The sequence below is a fragment of the Cricetulus griseus genome, chromosome 5 (genome assembly GCF_003668045.3).
Source record: "Cricetulus griseus strain 17A/GY chromosome 5, alternate assembly CriGri-PICRH-1.0, whole genome shotgun sequence".
NCBI classification, from domain to species: domain Eukaryota; kingdom Metazoa; phylum Chordata; class Mammalia; order Rodentia; family Cricetidae; genus Cricetulus; species Cricetulus griseus.
Window position 1 is genome coordinate 160942856 of NC_048598.1, and position 22836 is coordinate 160965691.

General features: G+C 39.6%; 1 protein-coding gene across 7 annotated transcripts in view; it reads right to left on the reverse strand.

Moving 5' to 3' along the window:
• Dock4 (dedicator of cytokinesis 4) overlaps positions 1-22836 on the reverse strand; it is a 392331-nt gene that overhangs the window by 80236 nt on the left and 289259 nt on the right. For all 7 annotated transcript variants that reach the window (XM_027419722.2, XM_027419723.2, XM_027419721.2 and 4 more), the window contains 3 exons: positions 21377-21511; positions 12030-12128; positions 5047-5141 (listed from right to left, as the gene is read on the reverse strand). In XM_027419722.2, coding sequence (XP_027275523.1) covers positions 5047-5141; positions 12030-12128; positions 21377-21511 — 329 coding nt within the window. The remainder of the gene's footprint in view (positions 1-5046; positions 5142-12029; positions 12129-21376; positions 21512-22836) is intronic.

Here is a 22836-nt window from a genome sequence, read left to right on the forward strand (position 1 = left end):
CACCATGCACAGCTAATCCTGATGCATATGCACTGAAAAACTAACAAAACAAACCTAGAATATAACTTCCCTTTAACTTGGAGCATTAATTGGGGACAGCATAAATCCACAGAAAGACGCTTAGGGCAGATGAGCATCATGAACAGTTGTCAGGGGAATTAAAATGAATGGATCTAAGCTGGGAGTTCGGAAGCTCCAGCATGCATGAGAATCACCCGAAGGACAAACAGATACCAGCCCTCACCACCACCTGTGGCCTGGTGAGCACCTACTGTGGCTGAGACAGGTAATTCTGGCTCATATGACTGTCCTCTCTTGCAGGAAGGATTGGTGTTACAGGCAGAAGACAGAGGGGTTAGAAGTTAGAGTTCAGCGACAGTAGGGACTTTGGTCCTCCTATCTGCACTGGACCTAGCCTATACCAATGATGGTAGCCTTATCCCTGTGTTTGTCCATGCCGCATAATACTTACAGATCAGACTGAAGTTATTCAGCATCGCTGACCCAGGTAGAGGGGGTCACAATCATATCAGGAAACCAGGAAAAGGAGTGACCTTCATCTTCCGTCAGTGAACTACAGCATCAGTCTTACAGTCATCTCTGTTTTAACCTACTTGGCCCAAACCTTAACACCATTTCCTTCAAGTACCTGGTTTCCCTCCCAGCTGCTCACAACTCACCAAGATATGCAGTGTGCAAGCAGAAATTGCATAAATATTTGCAGTAACATTTAAATTGGGCACACATCATAGTAACGTATAGTTTTGGTAAAAATCAGTGGCTTAGTCCTCTCACTCACCAACGGTACTTTAAGGATAACCACACTTAATAAAAACAGCAATACTAGTTGTGCTAGTGGATGCTTGGCAGACTCCCCAAGCTTTCCAGGGCACCACCTAACTCTGCCTTCTTCCTGTGACTGTGGACAAGCTGCCAGTGTTCTACTTGAATTCAGTCAGCACTACTCTAAGTTGCTCAGCTTCCTTCATCTTAGGGAAGTCTTCACACAAAACAGTGTGCAATGATCACAGTACACTTTCATGGTGGACTGATTTTCATGCGTAAGGTTGTTGCAAACAGGTATAGCAGGGATGGGACTGGTACATCCAGTAATAATGCACACAGTGTCACACCCACTTTCAACACTGTTCCTTTAATTGCCGTTTTCCTTAATATCAACATTTATGTATTTGCTAGGGCATCCACATGTTAGAGTATTCTGAATTTGAAAACAAATCCTCACCCTCAAAACTCCTTCCAGAGATAGCAGTAATTTTTGGTTCCCGTTTATAGCAAAACTCTTCAAAAGATCTGCCCATAATTACTGTTTTCCATTCCTTCACCGGGCTCTGCTCTTGAATTCACCCTCTTCAAACTCTTATCTCCACCATTCCATATGGAGACAGCACTTGTCAAGGTCACTGGTACTGACAGCAGTGCCACCTCCCAGAGTTAATTGCTGGTCCACAGTTCTAGCTACTCTTCCCTGAAGTGTTTTCTTTCCAGGGTGTCAGGCCCCTGGCTTCTCTGCATTGGCTCACTGCCTGACCTCTGAATGATGGCACGCCCAGCCTCAGTCCTAAGGCTTTTTGTTTTCAGGGCATACATTTTCTTCCTGGGAGTTCTCTTTCTGTTCCCTGGCCTAAGATCCTAACCATGGCTGTGCCACATAGAGGGACAACTCTAGTCCCAACTTTTCCCTTTGTCCAGCTACTTCCTCATTTTAATGTCCATTTGGGTATCTAAAAGCATCTTGCTTGTTTTCTGAGACAGGGTTTCACTCTGTACCTCAGGGTTTCCTGGAATTCACTAGGTAGTTCAGGCCTTTCTTGCTATTCTCCTGTCTCAGAATCCTGAATACTAGAATGGCAAGCATCAACCTGGACACTAACAGCTCTTTGAACTTACATTTGTCACAGACTTCTTCCTACCTCTCACTCTGTGAATGCCTCCTCTCTGTATTTTTCCACTTAACTGATTGGTACCATGACTGGTCCTTTTGCTTAGGCTCCAAACCTAAGGACCATCATTAATCATTTCTCCTTCTTTCCACCCATATCCAGTCACCTGAAGGCATCATCATCCTTGCCTCAATCAATCTTGATATTACCTTCATCGATACCCACCTGTCCAAGCCACCCTCCAAAGGAAGATCCATCCTCCTTTCTCTTCTTTCTCTTTTGTCTCTCTATCCACACCCAGCAATAATGCATCGGTGTCAAGTTTACTTTTAGACCCATGAGTACTATTCCACTAGGGCATTCCTATGAGTTCATCCAGACGTGCTCACACACATGTGACACACACACACACACACACACACACACACACACACACACAGTATGAGAGAGAGATTTATATCTGCATTACTCATTTGAAAGTTAAGTTGATTATTGTATGTTATCTGAAGCCAACATATGCACAAGAAACACAAAACAAGGACCTGAGATTGCAAGTGAAGAGCCCCAACTTCCCTCAACAGACAAGTGTGGTATAAGCTTATCTTCTAGAAAGCTGAGACTTTATTTTTGTACTTTACTTCACAATGTGTATGGGAAGGAGGTGGAGAGAAACTTCTGTCAATGTGTCCTGTATTTTTGGTTCTTAGTTTTCAACATCCTTATGTTCCTTTTTCCTGGGCTGGAAGAGTGGTTATCCTTATCAGAAACATCTACCAGGTACTTACAAGGAGCACAGGGTAGCTGTGCAAGATGGAGGGCCAAATTCCAGTCCTCATGCAATTGAGACCTGCTATATCTGCTGTATTTCAAAATGACCAGACAGGTGCCAATAAACAAAACCTGTACAAGGAGTCAGGCATCTGGACACAGCTTTTAGAGGAAGAGTGATAGGACCAAGACAACACAGCAAAGGATGATAGTTAGAGGTGTATGATTCCCGTGAAAACAGGAATGATGAACACATAAAAGACTATTACTTTTGAGGGAAAGGCAACATGGCTATGTTCAAGGGTAGAGCGATGGTGACTTCTCAGCTAAGGCTAATGAGAGTTGGAATGTGAGTTAAAATGACCCTTTGAGAGGCCTTCATCAAATGTTCATCTAAGAAAGTTAGCAGCATGGGAGACAGGTGGTGAACTTTGAAGACAGGTATTCTTATAAGCCAATATAACAGTTAGCAAAGTGCAACCTTTTCTTTCAGTGTATACGCTTAAAAATATTTTAAATAACTTTAATATCTTTCAGGGCAAATGTATGGACTGAATTATATTTATAAAGCAAGGCACTTCACATATGGTTTCCTAATTTGAATAGGAAGTGGCTACTGTGATTAAGAGAAACAACCAGAGTGAGGAGATAGACAAGAGCACGGGGAAGCAGTCTGCTCCCACTTGAAGTCCTGTCTATTAGCGAGGCTGGGTATGTAGCCATCAGCCATTGCCAGGGAAAAGCAGGTCCAGACTGCTACCAGCACTAGCCTAGGTGACAATATGACATCACTGTGTTTAGTAAGGGCTTGGGTTTACTATGGGAGGAATCTCTATTTTAAACATATTATACATATCTCATCTCTAACCAAAATTGTTCTTACCTGGTTAACACTGTCCACAGAAGTCTTGAGTATTATTTTTATACAAAAGTAGAATATGCACTTTTAGTCTGATACCAGCTAATGTGGCCATGAAAGCCTCTGAATGTAGTAGGGGTCTGGATAGAGATGGTATTTAATACCAAAAAGCCATGCTGTTGCCATGGTTTCCAGCAAGCTCAAGCACAAAGCCTGTATACTTAAGGAAGAAAACCTTAGATTCATGTGCAGGTTGATGGTCTGCCACTGAAACTTTTACTTGAGGCCAATGTCACTCTGCACATGGAGCCAGCAAAATGACCAGAGGCTGCTATTTTGTTATGTTGCTGCTGTGGGCAACCGGACTCCTTCCTGTCTGGTTCCCCAGATCACTTCATCCACCTTTCTGGGTATCTTGAATCTTTAGTAATTTAGGGCAAATGCACAACAGCTCCACCTTAAACCTGAAGCATACAGACACCCAGAGAAGCCGACACTTGGTTCCTTCTCGGATATCAAAATACATATGCCGAATTCTAAAGAGTGATTTCGCTAGTCTCAATTAGTCTTCAAAGTGGAGAAGCTGCTCAGTGCTTATGTAAAATAGAACATGCCACATGACACTATTTGTTACTTCACAAGTTTTTAACACATTATTTTAACACCTCCAAGTCTATAAATGTATCCTGAAGCAGAAGCCATACTAAGCATAACTAATCAAAACTGAATCCTGTGTTCCTGGAGCTCTCACCATCATCATACCTGCACGTCTTGGGGGACAGATGGAGACTTTGGCCTAGGGTAGATGTGTAGAGAGTCTCACCTTCACCTTAAGTATGTGGGTGCTGGCATTTGGAGAATGGCAGATGGCAAGAGAATATTAACCAAATGAGCTAAATAACAATTTTGAAAGTGAAGATCAAGACCCTGTACTAAAGTTCACCTTCATTCTCTTCTGAGACTAAGGGGTGTGGGAAGCTGAGAAAGCAGAGAAGTCCACAGCCTTTGAACTTTATAGGAACAGAATGATGCTGTCATTCTGACTGTGCCCAAATCTTGGTTCCTGTGCCTCTTAAATGCTAGGATTACAGGTGTGAGCTGCCACGCTGTTATGTTGTTCGATTCTCTCTCTTTTTCTATTTGTTTGGTTTTTGAGGCATGGTTTCTCTGTATAAAAGCCTTGGCTGTCCTGGGACTCACTCTCTGCTCTACAGACCAGGCTGAGCTCAAACTCACAGGGTAGTGACAGCCAATGCCTCCCAGGTACTGGGATTAAAGATGTGTGCTAACATGCCCAGCTATATTGTTTAATTCTTAAAAGACATTAATATTGTCAGAGTAAATAACAACTCAAGACAATTAGTTATATTGTTAAAAAAAGTGAAAAGTTGATTTGGAGGTAAAGAAAAAGAACCTTAGAATGGAGAGGTTTTAACTTGTGTTGATACTACAAAGAACATTCTAGATCATCCTTTTCCCTTGCAGGTTGAAATGCAGTTATTAACTGAAAATTCTTACTTGTTAGCTACCAGGCGCATGACGGTCCAGTCCTTAGGGAACATCTCTGGGCGTATCAAAATTCGGAACACAGTAAATATCTGCAGTAGGAAATCCTGGAAAAAGAGGAAGAAGCAGTTTTATTGATTTATCATAACTGCCAGCATACACACTGACAGCACTGTAGTAGCCAGTCTCAAAGTATCTTTGGAGAAGGGAGTCAATGGCAGATCCCAGCAACAGAAGGGACCTTGAATTCTTCCCAGCCCAGCCCACTGCCCCCTCATCCTTCTCAGGAACAGGGCAAATCATTTTTTCAGTTAACTTCATAAGCTCTACATACGTAGGTCCTGGAGACGAGATAGAAAACTTGCCCCAGAAGTTAAGCACATGCTTTGCCTTATATAGTTACCATCTTTTTGGTGGGAACACATACTTTTGACTCAGAACTGTTGTCAGCCTTGGAAATATCAATCGCCCGACACGGAATTGGCACTTGTTTAAGCATTGAAAGAGATAGGATCCCAAATATTACAGGATACTTAAAGGGCGGACAGGAGGGACCAGAGCACATGCCATGAAAGAACTGGAGCTTTTTAGTAAAAAGGAGGCCTATCCCAAACAAGTCTAGCTTCAATAATCAACTAGCAAACTTAAAAGCTTTATTCCTTGTAATCTCAAGTGAGTCTAAGAAAATATATTTCTCTATCAATCTGATAGAAGGCAAAGGTAGAATGTTCAGAAATAAAAGCAACTGCAAACACAAGGTTTGTGTCTACAAATCTACCAACACATCATGTTAAACATGTAAGCTGCCTGAATAAAAGATTATGACTGTCACTCAAAACATCAGAAGACTGTCAAAAACCAAGAACCATGTGGTAGCTTTCCTGTGTGTGTGTGTTTATGTGTGTGTGCATTTCTTTTTACACATTCTAAAGGCTTCAGTCAAGCCCACAAATATTTTGACATAAATCAATTTCAGCTTTTTTGGCATCAGCACACATATGTTGGTATATGGTATGCAATATGTGGAAACAGTCCCACTAGATCACCTGTTCTTAAATGGCTGTGTGGATCTTGTGCATTTCTGCAGTCACTGGAAGTACACATTCGCCTAAGGTATCTATCTACTGGAGGCCAGATCATCTGCAGAGCTGGGAATGTATCTTAGTGGCAGAGCAAGGACTAGGCAGACACAAGACCCAGAGTTAATACTGGACACTTGGTAAAACTGGAAGGTGTTCTGAAGAGGGCCATATGCAGTCACATGCTACTCTACACATTTGCTACAACTCTCAAATGTGTAACAGCCTTGATACCAGATCTGAATTCAATTAAGGATCATTAGTAGCATTTATCCTATTAACATTTGCACTGTCAAAGTGGAATCTTGAAATATGTCATGCAAAATATCTCTCATATACTCTTCAATGCTGGAGAGTGGTAGGAGCATTGTTCTGCAACCAATATATGCAAAGAAGAAGTCAAAACAATTGTAAGGGAGGAGATGGCTTGTTAATGCAGAGACTGGATAAGAGCATTCATTTACTAAACACAGATTTAGGTTCCAGGCTCTGTGCTTAGGACACAATGACATGGTTGCCACTCAAGTGACCAACAGACATTGAAAATACAAGCATAATGAACCAGCACATTGGACAGGGTGGATGTCTTCTGTGAAGACTGAACCACAGAGTAGGAATTTTAGATAGAAAACAAAACCAAAGTGAAACAGAGGTATTACAAGTGATATACATGCTTTGCTAGGAATACATAATTTAAATGTCTGCAATGAAAGGTGTTTAGATATGGGCGGGAGATAAGGTTGGAAGGTGGACAGAAGACTGACACTGTGATAAAGATACTGCACTTGGTCCAGTCAATAATGGGAATTGTTGAAATGTTTAAACTTGAATTAAGGGCAGTTGTGGTGGTGCAGCCATCTACAATCTCAATACATAGGAGGTTTTGGAAAGAGAACAATGAGATTAATATCAGCCTGGGATACCTAGCACGTTTCAGGCCAACCTGGGATAAGTAGCAAGTCCTAGGCCAGCCTTGTGACATGATCCTGTCATAAGAAACAACATAGACTGGAGAGGTTAGATCTGATCTATTTTGAAAGTTATTATGTAGACAACGGAAAGTTTCTGAGTGTGTATAATCTCATGCCTACATCAGGATCCCTGTGCTCATTATGAAAGGTCAGAATCGACAAAGAGCTAGAGTTTCAGTGCTATATATGAAATGCCAATGATATGGACAAAACTTTAGGCCCCAGTACAAGGTGGGTGTATAACAAAACACTACTGACTGTAGAAAGAGAAAAAAAAATACTTAATCACTACCTAGTAACTGCTTTTGTTCATTAAAAAAAAAGGTAATATCCTACTGAAGAAAACATTTAAACAGTATAGGCTACCAGCCCTTAGGACTCTGCTCCCTCCCACACACTTGTGTACTGACACGGTGACTCATACCACTCACACACAAGTACCTGAGGCCCAAGAAGAAATGGCATGTGTTAAAAAAAAACAAAAAACAAAAAACTAGGAGTCACTTCAACAATAACCCCACAGGCATCCAGCTTCTTTAGGCACAAATGGAGCTGAAAACCATTAGCCTCAGCTGTTACTTGAGAACTGCATTCTTCTGAAATTCAGTTTGATTTGGAGAACCATTTAGGAAAAGCTAATACATATCATTTTCTGACTGGCATGAAAAGAAGGGACACCAGGAATAAGGATTAGCAAAAGTATCCATTAAAATTAAGCACATAATTTGTCATTATCAATTTCAAGTGTGCGCCTCCTACAACTCAGCAATATGACTTCCAGATCCATGAATCAAAATAAACATCTTTCTCAGTTATTCAGTTTCAGGCATTCTTTTACAGCAACAGAAGATGGATTAAGTCAGGAAGCTGACTTCTGTTAAGCCTCTTTGAAAACTGTGAGTTACTTGGGACTTTTAGCAAACAATCAAACATTGGTATTCTTTTTCATCAAACAGCATTATGTTAATTTGACACTTGCCCTATAGCTACTTAGTTGAATTTCAAACCTAAATGTAGAACCTCTGTTTACTAATTTGGCCTGAGACATTTCCTTTCTGGGACTAGAAGCACTTTAGTATGTTTAAAGAGGTGACAAAGGAATTTTTCAGTAGCTTGAGAGCAAAGACTGGTTTACTGACATTCAAGGAAACACTGTGCTTAGCTGTCTGAGCAAGGAGCTATGGACATTCACGAGATTCCTAGCTTTCCCAATTAACTGGAAATAATGGCATCAACCAACTTTAGAGATATGGAAGATGAAACATAACAGCTGAAGAGGGTTCAGCCACATTCCTGCTTCAAGATTGGGGAGTAGGAGCAATTCCCTAACTGTTGGCCATTATTGTTTATAGAAACCACATTAAAGCTGGGCGTTGGTGGCGCACGCCTTTAATCCCAGCACTTGGGAGGCAGAGGCACGTGGATCTCTGTGAGTTCGAGGCCAGCCTGGTCTACAAGAGCTAGTTCCAGGTCAGCCTTCAAAGCCACAGAGAAACCCTGTCTCAAAAAACCAAAAAAAAAAAAAAAAAAAAAAAAAAAAAAGAAAGAAACCACATTAGACCACATTAGTTGGGTAAAAGGTGAAAAGTTTATATGATCTAAAGAGAAGCCCAAGTATTCATCACAATAATGTGTACGTGTGTTCAATAAAATTATTCATAAAAGTAAGCAGTAGGCTATATTTGGCCATGAGCCTAATCTGCCAATCCCTAGGAACACCTAAGCTTCCAAGGTTTGGATCTGGTTCATTGTCATACCTCTTCCAGCAGTGATTATTATTGAAGGATGTAACAGTGACCTATCTACTACCAACACAAGATTATTTGATTATCTTTGATATACCTACTGTCTAGTCAATGTACTCAGTAAATGTTTATTGAATCAAATAATTGACATCTGTAATACAATAACTGGTCCTACCTCATACTTTCCTTTAGAGAAGTAAATGAGTTAACGTTAATCACTTACAGGAATGGTGCTTGCTTCATACTTAAATCTACATACCATGTTTATTGTTAGAGGTCTTTAGGTCTTTATTGTGATATCAAAATCTACAACGGCTCTAAAACGCTTTAATTTTATAAGCCATTTGGCATCAAAAATCTCACCTGAATTATTTATTTCTCTACAGGAGATGCTGCATTCTCCTGCAGATCTTACTGGCAGGCTACAGTATAACGTACAGTATTATGCACCATATCAGGTTTCTGAAGCGGACTTTCTCATGATTCCCCTATACTTCACTCCTTAATACTTCTGACTCTAGAAGACCCTTTTAGCTGTCCATGCTCCTGAGTGTTCACATTTACTCTTGGAATATCACTTACTTATAGGATGACAGTTCCCATATCTATACCTGCAGTTCTGCTGTCTTTCTTGAACTTTAGATATTGTCTACTAAGCACCTCAGTTTCCATATCTCTTAAGTAACTAAACTCAGACTAAAGTCTGATTTATCTTGCTTCCAAACCTGCACATCTACACCTTTTATATCCCTATGCAGTGAAAGGTACCAACAACTACCTAGTGGTTGCAAAGCTTGGGAAGCGTCAACTCCTCCCCAACTTCACTTTTTTTTAATTAAAAAAATACTTTAAGATTTGAAAATTTTTATTTGTGTGTGTGTATGTGTGTGTGTGTGTGTGTGTAGGTTCCCACTGAGACAAGAGGAGGGAATCAGATCCTCTTGAGCTGGAGTTACTTACAGGCAGTTGTGAGCTGATGGGAATCGAACTCAATTCCTTTGAGGAGCTGTGTGTGCTCTGAACATCTGAGCCATTTCTCTAGTTACCCCCCCCCCGCCTTTACCTTTAAAAAGTTTTAAGGGTTGGAGAGATCTCATTTTTTCACTCTTTTTTTTTGGGGGGGTCATCTAGTCCTATTAATTCAAGTTCCCAACTTTACTAAGACTCAGACTCTGTGAATGTCTCTGTTTCAGGCTGTCCTAGTATGCTTTCCGTTGCTGTGATAAAAAACCATGACCAGAAGTAATTTGGAGAGGAAAGGGTTTGTTTTAGTTTACGTGCTATAGTCTGTCATCAAGCGGAACTGTGACAGGAACTCAAGGTAGGGCTTGGAAGCAGAAACCAACAGAGGAACATTCTCTCTGGCTCCCTCCCTCTGGCTTCTTCACTCACCTTTCTTATACAACCCAGGCCTACCTGCCAAGAGAAAGCACTACTCACAGTGGGCTTGGCCCTCCTCCACCAATTCAAAACTTGAAAAATGCCTCACAGACACTGACCACAGGCAATATGATCCAGCCACCTCCTCAACTGAGGCTCCCACTTCCTAGGTGACTCTTGGTTGTATGAAGTGGACAGCTAAAGCTAACTGACACATGTCACAGTCATTTCTAGCTTAGATTACTATATCAAATTCTTTACATGGTTCTGTCTCCTATTTGGACCTTGGCTAATCCATTTTCAGTTGTGCAACCAGACAAATGGGATCACATTTCTCCCTTCTTAAAACCATCCATGCCCTCAAAACATATCCACTCCCAGATTTTTATGTTTTATGATGCTGCTTCTAAAGGCTTTATGTTCCATCAAATAGCGAACATATATTGCTTGAATGCCTAGGGATGTGAACTCAGAGCAATGAACCAACCAGAGCTTTAAATATCAAATAATTTAAAACCCAGTATCTGGAGAAAGCCACATAAACAAACAAAAATATCCAGGTTCCAATAACTGTTAAAAAGATAGACTAATGAGGTATGTGCTATGTCAGGTCACTGAAGTGACATTGCATTCATTTGTTCATTCATTTTACAGTGCTGGGAAATGGACATTTGAATGTTGGGCAAGCTCTGTCTGCAGCTCAAGCACAAGTTTAATGATGAGCTAATTAATATATATTCTCATCCAACACCTCCCTTAGAAAGTGTTCCTGTTGGCTTGTGTCTGGGTTGACAGCAAGTCCTACTTATTGTATAGTATTATGTGTGCTTGCCCTGTATGCTCATCAGTCAAGGTGTTCAGAACAAATGGCAATTCTCCCCCTCCCCCAGAGCAACAAGATGTCTTGTGCCTGGTCATATCTCTAATGTCAGGATGTGGGCTTTCTATGTATGACATTCCTGGTCTATATTTTCTGGACAACAGATTAAGAACTAGTATCCTTAAATAATTCTGGTTTGAAGGCCAGGCCACTTTGCAGAGGAAATTATATGTTCTTTGAGACATGGTGCCATTTGACTGAAGTAAAACCCACATGAAACATTCACTCATTATTTCCATTTGCTTTGTTGTCAATATGAATAGTAAGCATTAAACACAATACCTGCATTAAACTAATAACGTCTTTCAATTTATGCTTCTATATTTTTTAATTCCCAGGCTATATACAAAAATGTAGCCTTCTTTTGGGAAAACTAGAGACATGAAACCACAGTCTTCTTATGCAAAGTTACTTTAGGTAGTTAATTTTAAAAGTTAATTAGCCCACTCTCTTCCTTTTGATACACAGATTTTCCTACCGTGAGCAGGTAAGTGTTCAGACCCTCTGTGTACTTGTCACTCTAAATGATTCTATGTTTCTACTCACAGAATTGCAGCCAAAATTTCTCCTCCTTACAGGAGGAGACCAGCCAATCTGTGTGAGTCTTCTCCCCTGTGGTCTACTAAGGTAACATTTCTGGTCCACATACTAGAGCTACTTTATTCACTTTGCCTTCCTACTTCTATTAATCTGTTTCTAGTTTTCACACTTTGATGAGATGTGATTAAAATCTGATGTCTTTCTCCAAAATAATGGTTAATAGCTTTGTTTAAGTAAAAGAAATCTCGAGAGTCAATACAGAAAAAAGATCTATTACCAAACTGAGAAAAACCAGAACTTAATGGAAAGAGGTAAAACAATTGCCAAAGAACCTTCTGAACAGTAAGGAGTAAGGACAAGAGAAAGTAAAAGGAGAGAAAAAAATGTAAACATCTCTTACCCGTAGCTCTTCCTTAGTGTTGAAACTATTAAGAAGTTGTTGATAATGTCTATCTGTCATTTGTCGTAACAGGGAAAGAAGACAGGCAACAAATTCCCCCTAAGGAAAAAAAATATATTTTAAATAAAAGACATAAGAAAACATCAATTAAAAAAGGAGAGAGAATATCAGAATATCAGTAACAGTATAAATTGCTCTCAAAGAAAACACTTGACAAATGTGCTATGATCCCAATTTACCCCATGATGTCTTCTGATCAAAATTATCCTTAATATAGTCTCAGTTCGCCATGGAATGACCACTAGCTACTTGGTATATAGAAAACTATTTATTTGAGTATATTTTCTACGGGGGGGGGGGATCTTTTCCCTTGGGAACTAACTACATTTATGTAGGAGAGTCCTTGTCCATTATTTAAGCACTTAATATACCTCCATTCTTTATATCATTTAAGATTCGTATCAGTGCTATGTGGTAGAGGGGAAAACATACATTCAAATGGCATACTGTACTCTGCATGGCGGTGGATGCCTGCACTTGGCTGGCTGAAACAGGATTTTCTTTTCTTTCTTTCTCTCTTTCTTTGTTGGATGATAGGAAATTATTATTTTTTATTTTTATAATTGTAATTAGACCAATTTTAAATTAGAAACAAGCTTGTTTTATAGGTCAATCCCAGTTCTCTCTCCCTCCCCTCCTCTCCTGCCCCCCACTAAACCCCTATCCCATTCCCTTTCTGCTCCCCAGGGAGGGTGAGGCCTTCCATGGGGGAATCTTCAAAGTCTGTCATAGCATTTGGAGCAGGGCTTAGACCCCCAGCTTAGCGTCTAGGCTGACAGAGTATCTCTCTATGTGGAGTGGGCTCCCAAAGTCCATTTGTGTACTAGGGATAAACAGGAAACAGGATTTTCATGAGTTTGAGGCCAGCCTGGAAATGAGAGACCTTGTCTCAAGAACAACAACAACAACAACAAAACAAAAAACAAAAAACAAAAAAACACAAACAAACAAAAAACCTAAATGAAACCAGAAACCCTAGAACAAACAAACACAAAAACCCAGACCAGAACACAGTAAAAGATGGTTAAATACACAGCCCAACGAACAGAGCCAGGCATTGGCAGAAATGGAGTCATCTCCAGGTCTTTTTAATTCCAATCTCTTTTGCATTCCTTTTGTGAATTTCCAAGATGCCCTTCAACTCATCAGAACACAGCTCTGGTGACTTGCTGGGTAACAGAGCCCATAAAATGCATAACATTGGCTTCAATCTCTCTTTAGAAATGGCTTTAAGTTAATTATGTATTGTCTTTGAGCTCTATGAAGCGCAATGGTTAAAAATGAAAATGGGCTCGGTCCCATGCAGGATCCCCAGCTGTCAGTGTAGAGTCCATGAGCCCCTCAAAGTTCAGGTCCACTGTTTGTTAGGTATTCTGTCACAATGGCACAAAATAACTAATACAGTCAGTCTAGTAAGATTATCTCCCAAGTACCACTCACTATCCTGTCAATGAGCAAAAGAATTCTGAATAATTCACACATGGGATAGAAAATTTAAAGAAAAGGCTACTGCTGTTTTTGTGCAAACACAGTTTTGATATCACAGTTTTTAGAGAACTTTAGATGACATTAAGGCCATTTTCATCTAAGCACAGGGATCTCAGAGATCTGTGAAAAAAAATCACGCTAGGTATAAACACAAGCCTTCCTTTGCTTTGAGATGTTTGCTGTGATTCGTGCAAACATCTTGATTTTGACTAGCTAAGTGGACTGTTTAGTTCATCTTATAAGCTGGTCAGAAAACAACTTCTCACCCTGTCTCCACTGATGTTATAATATTAGGTCACCTACTTTTAGTTGAGCATGTCTAACTATTAACAAGAAGAAAGAAAGGGCAGGTACTAGAGTGTTACTGCAGTAGAGACAGTAGAGTGTTGACAGGGGACTAGCCAGTACTCTGAGCCACAGAAACTGTAAAGCAGCTGGCTGCGTGACAGAGGCAGAGCAGGAGGGGGAGTTGGCATGCTGAGTTGCAAACGCTGCAGGATGGCCAGCTACAAAGAGGAAGAGCCTCCAGACACGCAACTTCAGCAGCAGCAACAGCAGCAGGAACAGTAGTAGTGCCAGCAAAGGCTGGCAGTATCTGCCTTGTGTGAAGTCATGCCTGTGGTAAAGCTACCACAGTAAGATACAGCTGTAGAAGTCACGAATGTGGCCCAGGGAAGCAAAGAATAGTGGCAGTAGAGGGAAGAGGAGAAACAGTGGAAAGTTAAGGCAAATGGAGAAGTAGGCTACGGTTGCTGAAAAGGTTCCAGAGGCCTGTCAAATCTTTAAAGTAGGGGTCTCAGTCACTCCAAGGCCAGAAGCTATAACTCTGGATTCTAACAAGGGCTCGGGATTCCTGACTTCCTAGGCATGCCTAACAGATACACAGGGCTAAGAGTCCTGCTATCTGGGACTTGAACGAGAATTATAACACTCGAGGGAGCCAACTGCTACTGCTGCCACTCTCCATCAAATGCTGAGGATAAAATACTGCCAAAGACCAGCATTTGAAGATCTCCTCCCTCTGTAACCATGGTTTCTATTTAGGTAGAGAAAATGGCCTCAGCCAGCTGAATAATAAAGGGGGATGGAGAAGGCCAGCTAATCGACTTTTGTGTGATGGACATGTTCATTGTCATATTTATTGTAATGATTCCTAGATAAACATAATATATCAGGTTATATTCTTAAAAATATAAAATTTATTATTTTTCAAATTTAGTTATTGTATATCAATCTTTTCAAAGATTTTCAAAGATCTTTTCAAAGGCATTTCCAACACTATGATTTATGTTACTATACTTTACATTGTCAAGTTCATTCTTTACTAAAGTGTTGTTGGGTGGACACTATAGGATAATAATCTAGTTTCACAGCTAACAAACGTCAAAGCTTGGATCGAATGTAGGTGACTTTGGTTCTAGAAGGCTGTACTCAGTGGCTTTCTTACTACTTTCAGACTGGTTACATGTAGGAAACACACATGAATTTAGGGGACACAATTCAAACATATATAAATACATAAGAATTTATTGATAATACTGCTTAATCTATTATGTCTTGTCTTAGAATGTAAATTAAATGGTAGAGGTCCAATCAGTTTTTCTTCGTGGCTTTTGATATTGTGTGCAAACTATTCTAACTCACTTAGCATTCTTAATATACTTATTTCAATACATCCTATAAATACTAAAATACCTTTAAGTTTGAAAATTACATACCTTAAATCAAAATTTTAGTAACAACAATAAAAACAATAGCAAATAGACCTTCAATAGCTTGTTATAATCAGTATACACTGATGAACTCTTTGAATCCAAGCTATGAACTATGTTGCATCTGGGCTAGACCCATTGCAATTAACTTATCCTTATGGCACCAAATCTCTGGTCCATTTATATTACACTGTCAATGTCAACACTTACAATTCACTGTCATTTACTCACATAATCTATTTTGGAACTTCAAGTCCTTGTCTAGAAGAGTAGATGTCTAATATTTTACTTCTATCTTTTTCTACTATTAGGTCATTTTTTTTCTTTTAAGATACTTTAATAGTATGGTTATTTGAATTCTCATAATTTGTTAAAAATAATAAAAAACCATTGGCCAAGACTCACTTACTTGAAAAATTGCCTTTAAAATTCAATAGTCTTCAGCAGCTTTTATTCATTTTTTATGTACAGAAAACAATGAGTATTTTTATCAATAACTGCCAAGAATATTTTATATTTTATGTCTACATCAAAAGTCTTCAAGAAAGTGTTTTTCCAGGTATTCCCTAGACAATGCTGCCCCTTTCTTCTCTAATCACAAACCATTAACAGTACCTGAGACTTCAGACAGGCATGCCAGAGAATCTTAGACCGGGCCAATGCTGAGTGGTCACCACTACACGTGGTATTTAACACAGTTACATGCAAAGAAATATTTATGCACTGTGGTGAACTCTGGTGGGCAATTAGTTGAGGGCGTTAGACAAGTGACCATTTATGTTTTTTTGGAGAATCTGCTATGTACAATTAAGTGTTATAAAGGAACCAGTTACAGTGGTACACTTTTTTTTCCTAGCTAGAGAAAGTATTTTAAGGTTTAAAGAATAGTTGGTAGAAGAACAAAATGTACAATTTTTCTAAGTAGTAAAAACAAAACTACTGCTATCTGGATTTATTATACTGTAGAAGCAGTCCTCATGCTGGAGTTGCTGTGAGGCAGGACAGAAACGTGGCTGCTATAGAACCCTGGAAAACACATTGTGACACTGGCAGGAACTGATTTTCCTTACAGAGTGTTCATTTAGCAGGGGTGTTTGGTGATGCACATGCTTGCAAGATCTGCCAGGTGTGCAGTGTACAAATGTCACATAGAAACTCCCTGTACATCGAGCCTGTTCTTTATGGAAAATGAGGAGGTGTTACCTAGATCTTTATGTACAGAGTGAACCTGCTTGTGAATGATCAAGGTATTTCTCATGTCAGTCACCAGGGTCGTGGAAACTAAACACTCAGTGAGAGAGCTATACAGCCCTCAGAATAGTCCCAACCTTGACACACAGACACAGACACACGGGAAACAGTGACATCATATGCTGTTTAGGGTGTTGAGAAGTGAGACCACTCATACTATGTACATGTAGGAATATAAAATGACATTGCCACTGGAGAGAGAAGTTGGGCAGTTTCTTAGAAAACTGAGCATGTAGCTATCCTATGATTTGGCAGCCAAATCCCTGGGAATTTCTTGTAAAAAAGTGGAGAATCATGCTCACATAAAACATAAATGCAAATATTTATACTATAATTTGTATACTACAAAACTCTGGAAATAACTCTACAGACATTATAGCTAAATGGTTAAACATCATGCAGTATATTTGTATCATGGAATAATACTCAGCAATTAAAATGTAAACAGAGTATACACACAGCAACCTGGATGAATTTTCACAGAATATGCTGAGATTTTTTTTCACAAAAAGTTATATGCTATTAGGTTTTATTCATATAACATCCTTGAAATGACAGAGCTATACAAGTAGAGAAGAGAGTGGTGGTGGCTGCCTTGCTTAAGGAGGTGGCAGAGGTGAAGGAAAGTTGGTTTGGCTGTAATAGTATAACATGAGGAATGACTGAGGGGGTGGAAACATTTGGCATCTTGGTCACAGCAACATCCATGTCTTGTTTTAGAATTCTGTCAGAGACTACCATTTATGAAACTGGGGAAAAGATACATGAAATGTTGTTTTATATTATTACAAAATAAAAAATTTAACCTAAGGAGTAAAAAACAATAATAATTAAAACAAAACAAAAACCAACCAATCACTCAAGCCTTCAAGCCTATAATGAACTCCAGTGGCTTTAAGTAACATTTTGTGAGCATCCATCACACACCAGGTAACAGGAAGTTACACATCAGGTAACAGGAAGTACATGAAGCAAATCCGAGGGGGTGGGTGCCACTTCACAGATCCGGCTTCATTAGGCCATAAGAAACTGTGATTTACTCTTATTTATTTTAAATAAGACTATGCAACGATTACATACATTAGGATTTAAAAAACTATTTTATATGTATGAATATTTTGCCTTCATATATTTCTGTGTACTCATGTGTGCCTGTGTCAAAAGAGGCCAGGAAAGGGCATCAGATCCCCTGGGACTTGAGTTACAGGTGGCTGTGAGCTGCCATGTGAGTGTTGGGATAGAACTTGGGTCCACTGGAGTAACAACCAGTGCTCATAACCATGGAGACATCTCTACCAGGAAAAATGTTTCCCATAGGCTCATGTATTTGAGCACTTAGTCCCTAGCTGGTGGCACTGTTTGGGAAGGCTATAACACTTTTAGGAGTGGAATTAGTATATCACTGAGGGTGGGCCTTAAGAGTTTATAGCCTGCCTCACTTCCAGTTTGGGCTGTCTCACAGGAAACAGAGAAGCCGCTTCTTCCACAGACTACCCCAAAGATCCCAGACTTCTTAATTAAAGAAAAAAAAGGAAAATTATTTGCATATAGACATTAACATTCTCATGCACCCACAGCACAATTTGTGAAGCCGATAGGAAGTGTAGGGAGAAACCTTGATTAGAGGTACCGCTGACCATGCTCGCTAGGGTGAAGTCACAGTCATGTAAAAAGGGTTTAAGACAAACAATCCAAATATATACGCTGGAACAAAGAGAACATCTTCAACAAATGGTGCTGGCATAACTGGATGCAAACATGTAGAAGACTACAGATAGACCCAAGCCTTTCGCCCTGCACAAAACTTGAGTCAAAATGGATCAAAGACCTCAACATAAACCCAGGCACACTGAACCTACTAGAAGATAAAGTGGGAAATACCCTTGAATTAATCGGTACAGGAAACCATTTCCTGAACATAACACCAGTAGCACAGACACTGAGATCAACAATTAATAAATGGGACCTTCTGAAACTGAGAAGCTTCTGTAAGGCAAAGGACATAGTCAGCAAGACAAAAACGACAGCCCTCAGACTGGGAAAAGATATTCATCAACCCCACATCTGACAGAAGGCTGATCTCCAAAATATACAAAGAACTCATGAAGCTATTCTCAAAAACACCAAACAATCCAATTAAAAAATGGGGTGCAGAACTAAATAGACAATTCTCAATAGAGGAATCTAAAATGGCTGAAAGACACATGAGAAAGTGTTCAACATCCTTAGTCATCAGGGAAATGCAAATCAAAACAACTCTGAGATACCATCTTAATCCTGTCAGAATGGCTACAATCAAAAACACCAATGACAGTTTATGCTGGAGAGGATGCGGAGAAAGAGGAACACTCCTCCATTGCTGGTGGGAGTGCCAACTTGTACAGCCACTTTGGAAATCAGTATGGCGACTCCTCAAGAAACAGGGAATGAGTCTACCACAAGATTCAGCAATTCCACTCCTAGGCATATACCCAAAAGAAGCACAATCATATAACAAGGACATATGTTCAACCATGTTCATAGCAGCACTATTTGTAATAGCCAGAAACTGGAAGCAGCCTAGATGCCCCTCAACCAAAGAATGGATAGAGAAATTGTGGTACATTTACACAATGGAGTACTACTCAACAGAAAAAAACAATGGAATCTTGAAATCTGCAGGAAAATGGATGGAACTCGAAGAAACCATTCTGAGCAAGGTAACCCAATCACAAAAAGACAAACATGATATGTACTCACTCATATGTAGGCCTGCTTTATGATACATAGTAGTGACCATGCTTTATCAGAGCTGTTTTTAATGATGTTGCTCAGAATGTTTTCCTTCCAGATGATGATTGAGAAGCTAATTTAAAAAAAAAAATGGTGCCAGGTACCACAAGGGTAACAGAACTGTGCTGTTTTCTGTGATTTTGTTTGTTACTTTGTTGTTGTTGTTTGGTTTTTTTTGTTTTGTTTTGTTTTTAATGGAGTGTGCTGGATGTCTCTACAATTTTGTTCAAATGACTGCAGAACCTGGAAAAACTGTTGCTGCTATTGATGCATAACATATTGCCATTATTGATATATATATATATATATATATATATATATATATATATATATGCTAATTGAAACTCAAATATGTGATGAATCCAAGGTGATTCAGAGAGTGCTCACCTGTGCATGCAAATTTGATTTCATCTTTAGTAAGTAGTAAAGTTATATGCTTGCCCAAAAAAAATAATAAGTGACACACTGGAAGACAAATGTCACACAATTTCAATTTTATGTGTAACCTAGAAATGATGCACTTATTTGAGCAGAGAGCAGAATTGTGGCTATTAGGCTTCAATGTGGGTCTTTTAACAATGGGGAAATGATTGGTTTAAGGCTATAAAACTGCAGTTGGACAAGAGGCATGGACTCTGTGAAATCTTGACGTCTACTGAGAGCATGATAAATATGGTTGATAACAATATGCTATACTTTACAAGCTGTGAGATAGTATACTTTATGTGTTCTCAAAACAAAAATGATGAATATGTGTGATATAACATGTTAATTGGTTTAATTTAGCCATGCCATTGTGAATATACTGTATTATGTATCATAATTGTGCATGACTTTATTTATGAGCTAAATAAACGAATGGAAAAAAAAAGAAGGAGATAGTGAGCACGAGGCTCTCTTGCTTGGCTGAGCTGACTGGGAAGCATTTCTGGTTCCCTCCTGCTCAGGTGCAAACTTGGTCACCGGTTCCCTTGCGTGAGTATTTTCCCCTAATAAACTATCAGTTATTAAACTATCTCTGACTCCACCTTGTAAACATCAATAAGGAAGTGTTTAATTAATTCTTGTGTACATAATTTATTGATAAATATTAGAGCATCAACCACCATAGCTATAAATGATATCTCTTGTTTAGGCGAATATTGTTTAATACATAAACATTTTAAAAGTCAACCTCATATGAGTTTTAGAATAGATGCCTATATATATAGATACCTCGATAGTAGAGATAGTAGAGCCTACCATACAAGAAGCCCTGGGTTTGCCCTTCCACACTGCAATGAATAAACACTGCGTGTGTATATATGTACAACATATACAGATGCATATGTATAAAATAACTGATAGAGCCGGGCGTTGGTGGTGCACGCCTTTAATCCCAGTACTCAGGAGGCAGAGGCAGGTGGATCTCTGTGAGTTCAAGGCCAGCCTGGTCTCCAGAGCGAGTGCCAAAATAGGCTCCAAAGCTACACAGAGAAACCCTGTCTTGAAAAACCAAAATAAACAAATAAATAAATAAATAAATGATAGGTTATTTCTTAATACTTAGCCTGAATCATGTGTTGTTAGCATCCTAAGACAGGGGAGTTTGAAAGCCCCTTAGAATTTATCCAGTTAAATCTTCTCATTTAACACTATCAAACTGAAGACTAAAAAAGTTAAGGTCTTGATGGGTCATGGAGTAAAATCTAGAATTAGCATGCAAGGCCTCTGATTCCAGTTGCTGTTCCCATACTTTTTTGTTCTTTAGGCAATTTGGGGAATGAAAAGTTGCCAAGTTGATTGGGTATATAAAATCATAGACTAACTTAAATTTAGAAAAGAATGACTTAAGATCAAAGTTGTCATTTTGAAATCAGACCTGTGTATTATATCATCTTTACCTATAGGCTTCCTAGCTTAGTTTTTGTATAGTGAAGGCAACCCCCTGTGCACTAGCTATGCTCACAGTTCATCCCAGGGACCAGCTTTCCCTAGTCAGACTACAACCCATTGCCAAAGGGACTGGAGCTTTAAGAAGCACAACCAGGCCCTATATGTGTGCCACATGCCATATGATCTTACAGTGACATCCTGGAACTGCAGACGCATGGCAGAGCTGGTGGCTTGAGGCCGACTGGTGATCTCCAAGATGGTCCTGAGCAGGATATCCAGCAAGCTGGCCACTATCACGTCTATTTCCTCCAACACAGACTTTTCCTTAGGAGGAAAAAAAAATACAGCATGCTCAGGAGCCTGGCTTTGCATGTACCAAATCTCTTCTTCTGGACAAAGGGAGTCCATGCCCAAATTTAGAATCAAAGACTCTGAGAACAAAAGATAATAAGAGATGTAGAACTCAACTGAAAACAAAAAAATAGCCTTGCAGAAGACAGAGCTTCAGAGAGTAAAGGCTCACTCCAAAGCACCCCATTTAGCTATGCAATGTGAAGCTGCATACAAACAGGGTGCTGAGACGTGAAGAACACCCAGCCATACTCCTGAGGACCTGAGCTAGACTCTCTGGGCTGCAGTCTACTCTCACAGTCTGATTCCCTTAAGTCCAAACTGTGCTTACATTGATGCTTCCCAGAATGGCAGTCACACAGACCATGTTCCAACACTGGTTTATGTGCAAATGACTTCCCATAAAAGTTTTTTTTTTTTTTTAAAGCCTACATGCAAACATAAGGGACTGGAAAGCAGTCAAGATGAGTATCCTTGGTTACAAAGAACCCTGAGGTTAGTTATGGGAGGGAGGACTTGCTTTCCTGAAGTGGATAATACTATCATACTTCAGGACTCCAGAGAGAATATCTGCAACTGCCTGCTGTATAGATGACAGGGGTTCTTAATATATTTGCATGAGAAAACATTCTGAGAAAATTGGCTCTTGGCAAAACATACTTTTAGAAAGTGTACTTTGAAGGAGCCTATTGGATATATATATATATATATATATATATTATATATATATATATATTATAACACTTGCATGAAAACTCCCAGTTTTCCCCCAGTGAATTGGTTTCATCTCTAAATTCTTTATGAGCTAAGACCAAAACCTGATTGCAATTTCCAAATTTAAAAAGAGGAGAAATGGGGAAAAAAAACATCTCTTTTTGCTTGTAGTCTGTCTAGTGACCTGGCTAGCTTTTACTCATGGTGACCGTAACCTGGAAAAACCCTAGTCAGGCGTGGCTTGACTCTGATCAAATGGTCAGGCAGAGTTTTAAAGCCAGGCAAATGGCTTCTCCCTGTCGTCACTCTCCATCCCTATCATCACTGGGCTTCCGGTGACGGAACAGTGAACTGACCGTTGCCATGTATGCTCTGCTCATGATACTTTCAGATACAGAACTCATAGCTTCTCTAAAATGCCACCCTTGTTTCCATAGGGGCAGGGCACTCTCTCCACCACCTCCCCTGCCTGGGGTCATTCCTATCCCTGCACTTCAGAAGTAGATCATAAACACCGAAAGAATGGGGAAAACAGGATAGACTTTAATGCGGAATTGGGCATTCACTTCACTTTCTAACTTCTC